This window comes from Salmo salar, chromosome ssa07, assembly GCF_905237065.1.
Source record: "Salmo salar chromosome ssa07, Ssal_v3.1, whole genome shotgun sequence".
In the NCBI taxonomy this organism is placed as follows: domain Eukaryota; kingdom Metazoa; phylum Chordata; class Actinopteri; order Salmoniformes; family Salmonidae; genus Salmo; species Salmo salar.
Window position 1 is genome coordinate 8,186,870 of NC_059448.1, and position 10,000 is coordinate 8,196,869.

The 10,000-nt window shown below is 43.5% G+C and overlaps 1 protein-coding gene across 1 annotated transcript in view; it reads right to left on the bottom strand.

Annotated features, from left to right (window-relative positions):
* Positions 1 to 10,000, bottom strand: part of nwd2 (NACHT and WD repeat domain containing 2) — a 71,802-nt gene that overhangs the window by 23,498 nt on the left and 38,304 nt on the right. Inside the window, exon 4 of the mRNA XM_014206477.2 lies at positions 2,162 to 2,278. Coding sequence (XP_014061952.1) covers positions 2,162 to 2,278 — 117 coding nt within the window. The remainder of the gene's footprint in view (positions 1 to 2,161; positions 2,279 to 10,000) is intronic.

Below are 10,000 nucleotides of genomic sequence, written 5' to 3' on the forward strand. Positions count from 1 at the left end.
GAGTGAACATATAGAACCCAGAACTGTCAACCGCCGCTCCAACTATGCCTCTGATCAAAGAAAGTGTATCAGTCAGTCTCTTCAGAGGAGAGAAAATATGGCTCTCGCCAACATTATCACAAGAACCAAGGGACAACAGCTGTCAAGCTTTCACATCTATAAATGTATCTCTCTCTCTCTCTCTCTCTCTCTCTCTCTCTCTCTCTCTCTCTCTGTGGAAGGTACAAGCTAGGGCAGGGCTGGGTCCTTAGGGTAGACACTGATCTAAATTGGTACACTAACTCGGCGATGATAACCCGTTAACTGTGAGAGGATTTTAATACATCATAAAAAATTCATCTGCAGAGAGACAGATTGGGAGGAGGGGCTGGGATCATAATTCAAGAGGGTTGTAGTGTGTGTGTGTGTGTGTGTGTGTGTGTGTGTGTGTGTGTGTGTGTGTGTGTGTGTATGTGTGTGCATGTGTGTGTGTACACAAACTACGTTTGTGGGTGTGTATGTGTGTGTGTGTGTACAAACTACTGTTGTGGGTGTGTATGTGTGTCTGTGCGTGTGTGTGTGTACACACTGCTGTTGTGTGTGTGAGTGTGTGAGCTGTATGTGTATACAGTGCTGATTGGAGCTGAAGAGCTGGGCCTCCCAACACAGTTATTGTGCCACCTTGGAAAAACCAGAGCTATGAAATAACCTTCCTTTTCACTACCAGTGGGGTAAATAACCTTCCTTTTCACTACCAGTGGGGTAAATAACCTTCCTTTTCACTACCAGTGGGGTAATTAACCTTCCTTTTCACTACCAGTGGGGTAAATAACCTTCCTTTTCACTACCAGTGGGGTAAATAACCTTCCTTTTCACTACCAGTGGGATAAGTGCAATAGCTCATCCACAAGGCAAGCTGTCAATCGTGTGTGTGGGGTGGGGTGGGGGTTATGAGTAACTATGAAGAAAGAGATAGATGCAGAAAGAGAGATGCAGAAAGAGATAGATGGTTGGGTGGGCAGAGATATGAAGATATAAGATATGTAAATGAAGAGGGGGAGTAAAAAGATAGACACCTCTCTCTCTCTGACCTCTGACCCCAATTACAATATCAGACTCCCTGGGACCATACTCCTATCCACTATCCAATCACCTCTCTCTCTCTCTCTGAGCTCTGACCCCAATTACAATCTCATGCCCTCCATCAAAATGTGTCTTTACCTCCTCTGACCTGGTATGATCTACAAGAGATAGCACTGATAACCCCCACAACCTGAGCCCACCTGGCATCATATTGATCTCTCTACACAGCAAACCAACAGGTTCCAAATATCCCGAACCAACAGGTCCCGAGCCAACAGATCCCGAGCCAACAGATCCCGAGCCAACAGGTCCCAAACCAACAGGTCCCGAGCCAACAGGTCCCGAGCCAACAGGTCCCGAGCCAACAGGTCCCGAACCAACAGGTCCCGAGCCAACAGGTCCCGAGCCAACAGGTCCCGAACCAACAGGTCCCGAACCAACAGGTCCCGAGCCAACAGGTCCCGAACCAACAGGTCCCGAACCAATAGGTCCCGAACCAACAGGTCCCGAACCAACAGGTCCCGAACCAACAGGTCCCAAACCAACAGGTCCCAAACCAACAGGTCCCGAACCAACAACCTGTTGAAACTGGACATACCGAACTGAGAGCAGAAAGTCTTAAATAATTTGATGCATGGATGGATGGATGGATGGATGGGTGGATGGATGGATGGATGGGTGGATGGGTGGATGGATGGATGGGTGGATGGATGGGTGGATGGATGGATGGGTGGATGGGTGGGTGGGTGGGTGGATGGATGGGTGGATGGATGGATGGATGGATGGATGGATGGGTGGATGGATGGATGGATGGATGGGTGGGTGGATGGATGGATGGATGGATGGATGGATGGATGGATGGATGGGTGGATGGATGGGTGGATGGATGGATGGATGGGTGGATGGGTGGATGGGTGGATGGATGGGTGGATGGGTGACTGGACATACAGACAGACAGAAGAAGGAACATCCATCTAGTCAACAAACTACCATGTTACAACACAAACTCAAAACAGTCAAATTAACATCTCAACGTTGTGTAATGAACAGGGTGGTTATGAAGGCTTATAAAGGATCATTTACGTGTCATAATACCCACAACAAAACATGGGCCTGCGGACGTCTGGAGACAGTCCTCTAGTAACTTCATCCTGAGACGCTGCAGATCTGGACTGTCCCACTCCTCTGGGTCCATCCCCCAGTACAGGTCCACCACCTACAAAGGACAAATGAACAATACGCATTCCATAAATAATGAATACATTACATATACAGTAAACATTAAGTTTCCTGTTCACAAGGTCAAAGGTCCTAGTACCAGTAATCATTTGGACCAATCAGTTGTAGTGTAGATTAGGTTCATATAGACATATTCCCATCCAGACAGTTGTATTGCACAGAAAACGGCCCATAGAAGAAAAGGGAAAAGAATAGCTATGTTTTCCAACAGCAGACTTAGAGCACGGACCAAGCAGGAGGTTTACACACACACACACACACACACACACACACACACACACACACACACACACACACACACACACACACACACACACACACACACACACACACACACACACAGAACAGTGCCCACCTGGCTGTCAAACTATCTCACTATGTCTGAGATACCACTCTGTCACTAGGGGCAATGAGGACAGGCAGAATGGAGAGCGACAGAAGGCCTCTGTGTGTGTGTGTGTGTGTGTGTGTGTGTGTGTGTGTGTGTGTGTGTGTGTGTGTGTGTGTGTGTGTGTGTACCTGTGTTGGCTTCGACAGGGGGGAGATCTCCTGACACATTTGTCAAAACCAGTGTAGCTAGCGCATATAATTCTAAGTGCAAACACGCCGCAGGGGAAATCTCCTCTGGATTGAGAGAATGAAAGAGAGAGCCACATAAACGAGTGTGTGCATGCCAAGTTGCTGCTGTCGCCACCCCTTGGAAGCAGGACAAACCCAGCCTCTGAGAGCATGCTAGACTCTCTGGCTTTCCTCTGTTGGCCTGCATTTCCCAGGGTTCCCTCTGTTGGCCCTGGGTTCCCTCTGTTGGCCTACATTTCCCAGGGTTCCCTCTGTTGGCCCTGAGTTCCCTCTGTTGGCCTACCTTTTCAAAGGTTCCCTTATTTGGCCCTGGGTTCCCTCTGTTGGCCTACATTTCCCAGGGTTCCCTCTGTTGGCCTGCATTCATAGGTGCAGTATGGGTACACTTTAACGATGAGTAATGGTTATTAGGGATGTTTGCTCGTTACATGTGAAGACAAGGAAATAGGTCGGAGAGTAAAATGGGAGTTCTTAGGGTGCAACTCAATATGAGGAAGGTGTTCCTAATGTTTGGTAACCTCAGTGTAGTCTACCAGTCTAACTGTCTATCCACCATTCATAGTAACAATATAGTCTACCAGTCTAACTGTCTATCCACCATTCATAGTAACAATATAGTCTACCAGTCTTTCTATCCACCATTCATAGTGACAATATAGTCTACTAGTCTAACTGTCTATCCACCATTCATAGTAACAATATAGTCTACCAGTCTAACTGTCTATCCACCATTCATAGTAACAATATAGTCTACCAGTCTTTCTATCCACCATTCATAGTGACAATATAGTCTACCAGTCTAACTGTCTATCCACCATTCATAGTAACAATATAGTCTACCAGTCTTTCTATCCACCATTCATAGTGACAATATAGTCTACTAGTCTAACTGTCTATCCACCATTCATAGTAACAATATAGTCTACCAGTCTAACTGTCTATCCACCATTCATAGTGACAATATAGTCTACCAGTCTTTCTATCCACCATTCATAGTGACAATATAGTCTACTAGTCTAACTGTCTATCCACCATTCATAGTAACAATATAGTCTACCAGTCTAACTGTCTATCCACCATTAATAGTGACAATATAGTCTACCAGTCTTTCTATCCACCATTCATAGTAACAATATAGTCTACCAGTCTAACTGTCTATCCACCATTCATAGTGACAATATAGTCTACCAGTCTTTCTATCCACCATTCATAGTAACAATATAGTCTACCAGTCTGTCTATCCACCATTCATAGTAACAATATAGTCTACCAGTCTTTCTATCCACCATTCATAGTGACAATATAGTCTACCAGTCTAACTGTCTATCCACCATTCATAGTAACAATATAGTCTACCAGTCTTTCTATCCACCATTAATAGTGACAATATAGTCTACCAGTCTGTCTATCCACCATTCATAGTGACAATATAGTCTACCAGTCTGTCTGTCTATCCTGTCCTCTATCCACCATTCATAGTGACAATATAGTCTACCAGTCTGTCTATCCACCATTCATAGTGACAATATAGTCTACCAGTCTGTCTGTCTATCCTGTCCTCTATCCACCATTCATAGTGACAATATAGTCTACCAGTCTTTCTATCCACCATTCATAGTGACAATATAGTCTACCAGTCTTTCTATCCACCATTCATAGTAACAATATAGTCTACCAGTCTGTCTGTCTATCCTGTCCTCTATCCACCATTCATAGTGACAATATAGTCTACCAGTCTTTCTATCCACCATTCATAGTGACAATATAGTCTACCAGTCTGTCTGTCTATCCTGTCCTCTATCCACCATTCATAGTGACAATATAGTCTACCAGTCTTTCTATCCACCATTCATAATAAGAATATAGTCTACCAGTCTGTCTGTCTATCCTGTTCTCTATCCACCATTCATAATAAGAATATAGTCTACCAGTCTGTCTGTCTATCCTGTCCTCTATCCACCATTCATAGTGACAACAGTGGTCGGTGAATCGTTTGTCCAGGTCTCCAATAGGCTAACATTCCACACATAAATTCTAAGCTCATTCAAAGCTGCACCAATGTTCAATATGAATCCACAAGAACCAATAGGAATAGCAGATAGGCATGGAAGAGGCCAGGTGCATCATTGTGCATGAAAGAACAGTGACGTCACGCAGCTCAAAAAAGCGCCCCTATTAATCTTGTTTAGGGACAGTACAAACATCCTTCCCTAGACTAGCCTACAACACCACAATACAATGATTAAATGCATTATTGTTTTCAAGTCAGTACAAAATGCTACTCTAGGCTGCAGTGAAAATGTGATTTGAATAATGGGTGCAAAAACCAAATTATAATATAACTCCAGTCATTCCATTTAGAAAGGTCTAGAAAGGCAGAGTAGCAAGCCAGTCTGGATGTATTTTTACTTCTGATACGGAGATGTGCTGTCTGTTGCAGATCATCATTCTCCCAAGTCATCCTATAATAATGTGGCCACATATTCTCTCAGCAGGCCCAGTTATTCAGGAAATCTTAACACGCGCTCTGTCTCCTCTCCAATCCCAGCGGCTTCATGCTTCATTCATCTAGAGTCTAACGTTTCAATATTGTCTAAATATTTGTCCTTTCACTTTTAAAATGTGTTACCTTTTATATGTGGCATGAACACAACCAGGCGGTCACAATGTTTTAATCTAATTAGGCTACTTCAAAGGTCTCCTGTAGGCTGCCTGCGAACGTTCCTCCACAATATCAGTCCAGCATCCAAACTGTGTAGCAGCCATTTGATGAATGGAAAGAGAAATGTGTTTGGAGATTCTTAAGCCAGGCCTTTGATACTGGGTAAGCCTACAAGGTAGGGAGGGATGTGTTTTCTGTTTGTCTAGATTGACAGTCTATTGTGGTGTTGTTGAAAACGCAAACCCATGATACTATATATTGAAGAGTCCAACGTCACTATGGTGTGTTTATTGGTTGTATGGTGCGTTGGCATAGAAACCTGTTGTTGGATTTTTTGTTGTTGCATATATTTAATATAATTAGAAATATTGCATCAAAATGTTTAAACTCAGATTTCCCCCTAGCTGATCATTGTCTGCAGACGGCTCTGATCGTAGTGTGATGAAACAGGCAGGGAGAGTGAGCTCGTCTGTGGTGGTTCGGTGAACTCTCAGCCTTCTGGCCAGTAGCCCTGCGTGACATCGACTCTGACACATAAAAGCATGCTGAAGTGATTGTCACGTCCTGACCTTAGAAAGATGTTATTTTCTATGGTAGAGTAGGTCAGGGCGTGACAGGGGTTTTTTCTAGTTTAGTTTTTCTATGTTGTCAGGTTCTAGTTTTGTATTTCTATGTTGGGTTTTGTTTGGGATGATCTCCAATTAGAGGCAGCTGGTCCTCGTTATCTCTAATTGGAGATCATACTTAAGTAGGGTTTTTTTCAACCTGGGTTTGTGGGAGATTGTTTTTGAGTACGTGTATGTTAACTCTGCGTCACGGTTTGTTGTTTTTGTTCTTTCAGTTTATTGTATATTGTATTGCATAGTTTCACAGTGTAAATAAAATGTGGAACGACACACACGCTGCACTTTGGTCCGCTCCTCCTTATGACAACCGTGACAGTGATAAAGTCAATATCCACTTTTATAAATCCAGGGTCGCTACCGAATCATTGGTCACTACAGTTATTGTTATTTGTGGTTGTAAACGTTATTTTGAAATCTATGAGGGCGGAGGATGCACAGTACAAGGGGATGGTCATGTGAAAGTATTTTCAATAAACTATCCCTTAGGTGTTTTCAGGTATCAACTGTCCTTCGACCCTGTCCTTCGACCCATTTCATCTCACTGTTGAGTACTTGTCGGTGGAGCAACAGAGAACAGGGCGGAGAAGCCAGAACGATTTACGATTTATCAGCTCAGGATTACCATCATGGTCAGCAGGCTTGTCAGAAAGCCAAGCAAAGGAGGAAACAGTCACTTTGACTGACACATTGACAGTGAGCATAACAGAACTGACAGGCCTAATAATCCCCTGCAAATGGAGTGTGGGTGGGGCCTTCTGTTTGACTGACAGCTCTCTGGGGAGCTATCTTCCACATGATTGGCTGGAGTCTAGCCCGTGTTCATTGACTGGGTTGTAGAGGACATGCAGGCTAGGAGCAGTACAGCTGGGGAGAGAGAACAATCAGTTAGCAGTTTAAAAACCTCATAAAACTTATTCGGGATCAATGTCCCTTCCACGGGATGGTTGAGCTAATGTAGGCTAATGTGATTAGCATGAGGTTGTAAGTAACAAGAACATTTCCCAGGACATAGTGAATTCCAGCTGACCAATTGTTAGGTTTAGGTTTCACTCAAGTTGACTTTACACAACAGTTACACCTACGTTATTACATACTATCTGTCTGTACATTCTCAGAAATATGGGTACGGTTAGGGTACAGTACTGTTAACCTGGGTTACAAAAGATCAAAATACACATCATGTACCTTCAGAGGTACACATATGATCTCACATGGTACTGTCTTTTTAGGGTACTTTGTTACCCACTATATTGAATAGCTTGGTGGGGGGGGGGGTGGCATTCAGTTAGTTATTTTTGGCCACCCATTAGTGGAAGTGTTGTACCAGTTTAAGTGGTCTATGGTTATGCTTATTCAAGTTCGAGCATGCCCGCTGCTATGTGATCCATGCAGTGCTCACAATTAGTTCTTCACTTCTGTTTTCTAATAGTTTATAATTCTAAACTTGGTGAAAAGGGAATGTGAACAAGATCAAATAAGGAACATGGCATTCTCTCGCCTTCTGCTTGCAGGCCTGCTTCTGCCCATGTCAAAGGCCTGCTTCTGCCCATGTTAAAGGCCTGCTTCTGCCCATGTTAAAGTCCTGCTTCTGCCCATGTCAAAGGCCTGCTTCTGCCCATGTCAAAGGCCTGCTTCTGCCCATGTTAAAGTCCTGCTTCTGCCCATGTTAAAGGCCTGCTTCTGCCCATGTTAAAGGCCTGCTTCTGCCCATGTTAAAGTCCTGCTTCTGCCCATGTTAAAGGACTGCTTCTGCCCATGTTAAAGGCCTGCTTCTGCCCATGTTAAAGTCCTGCTTCTGCCCATGTTAAAGGCCTGCTTCTGCCCATGTTAAAGTCCTGCTTCTGCCCATGTCAAAGGCCTGCTTCTGCCCATGTCAAAGGCCTGCTTCTGCCCATGTTAAAGTCCTGCTTCTGCCCATGTTAAAGGCCTGCTTCTGCCCATGTTAAAGGCCTGCTTCTGCCCATGTTAAAGTCCTGCTTCTGCCCATGTTAAAGGACTGCTTCTGCCCATGTTAAAGGCCTGCTTCTGCCCATGTTAAAGTCCTGCTTCTGCCCATGTTAAAGGCCTGCTTCTGCCCATGTTAAAGTCCTGCTTCTGCCCATGTTAAAGGCCTGCTTCTGCCCATGTTAAAGTCCTGCTTCTGCCCATGTTAAAGTCCTGCTTCTGCCCATGTTAAAGTCCTGCTTCTGCCCATGTTAAAGGCCTGCTCCTACCCATAGCAAGCAACACAGTGCTGGGCGTGGCCCAGTGAGAGGTGCTTTTCACCCACTGGTGCTGGGTCACATTTGTTCATTTGTGGTCAGTTTTGGTATGTACGCACGCACGCACGCACGCACACACACACTCACACACACACACACACACACACACACACACACGTTATTATGATGCAGTACAAAGAAATGTGCACTCTATTCACAGTGGTCTATTTCTAGGGGCATGAGTTTCAAGTTGAAGTTTTAAGTTTGGGGAAGCTTACAATTTATCCGACCATTTCTACCGATCTGCGTACCAGTTATGATTTTCATATGCAGATTTTCGTGGAACAGTTTCATTTCAAAAATACAATTTTTGTTTCTCAAAATAATTTTCACTTAATAATACATATCGGAATTAAAATGATCAAATGTAAAAGTTAAAATGCCACTAATATGAGAGATCTGCCATATGAGCCTCTGTCATATGGACACATTGATTCACGGTGAGCCACTAGCAGCTAAAGAAATGAGATACAGTCTCTAGATTCTAGACCAATGTAGCAGTAAGATACATAAATACATAAAATTCATAAAGCTGACAAATAAAAACGGAAAATATCCTGATGAAAATGCCTGTTTTTCATTACTCCATAGATACTCCGCCTGTCTGCCTCCCTTTTGATCGGTCTGGGTCCCTCAGAGTTTCCTGCGCCAGGGAGCTCTGGACAGACAAAGCTGTTTTTGCGCAAATGAAAATGTGTTCAGGTATTTTAGGACATTTCCACTGGATATGCAGGATTCTCAGAGCATGATAGTTTTCTCTTTTTCGCCTGGGCCTGATGATTATCGAGGGGGAGAGTGTTGGAAAGATCTTCCAAATACTGTGAGGAAATATTATCCATCACAATGGATACTTTATTTTTTTTTCATTGCTCACATGGAGCACTTCAAACCAAATACAATGAAATAATGTACAAAACTCATAAATGATGGTGTGAAATATCAAAACTTGTTTCACAAAAGTGTAGCGGGCTGTGCGAACAACGTTTCCACTCTGACTTCACAGTAAATGACTGTAGGCCTAATTAATACATGAATTAACAGAAATGTATGTAACCAAATGACGGGGATTAGTGGTTCTTTTACTACGGGTGACATGTGTAACGGGGAATTTATCAACAATAAACAATCAAAGGGCAAACAATTAACACAATAAAATAACGAATGCGGAAGAATTGGTGGGAGACAGCTCAGCTTTTTCTGGAGAGAGCCAATATCTTCACCACCCAATCCCGTTCTTCTTGTCTCAACATTTCAAAATGATACTGAAGACACATTATAGTCACACATATTTTTAGATGCTTTTTCCACTGACAGTCGCATCTCGATAAGCAGCTAGGACTATTACCACGCACACTGTCCGAATCACGGGCTTCCCAACTAGGGCGTGTAGACCTACACGCTTTTTGATTTGAAACAACCCACAGCTTTAAAAGAAGCTTAACATCGTCTGTGGCTAAGTCATACTCTCTGAGGAAGTATTCTGAATGATTTTCTTTATTTTCTGTATAGACAGGAGTAATTATATCATTTAGTCAAATTAGTTTCTATTTACACCTCCCTACTCAAAACAT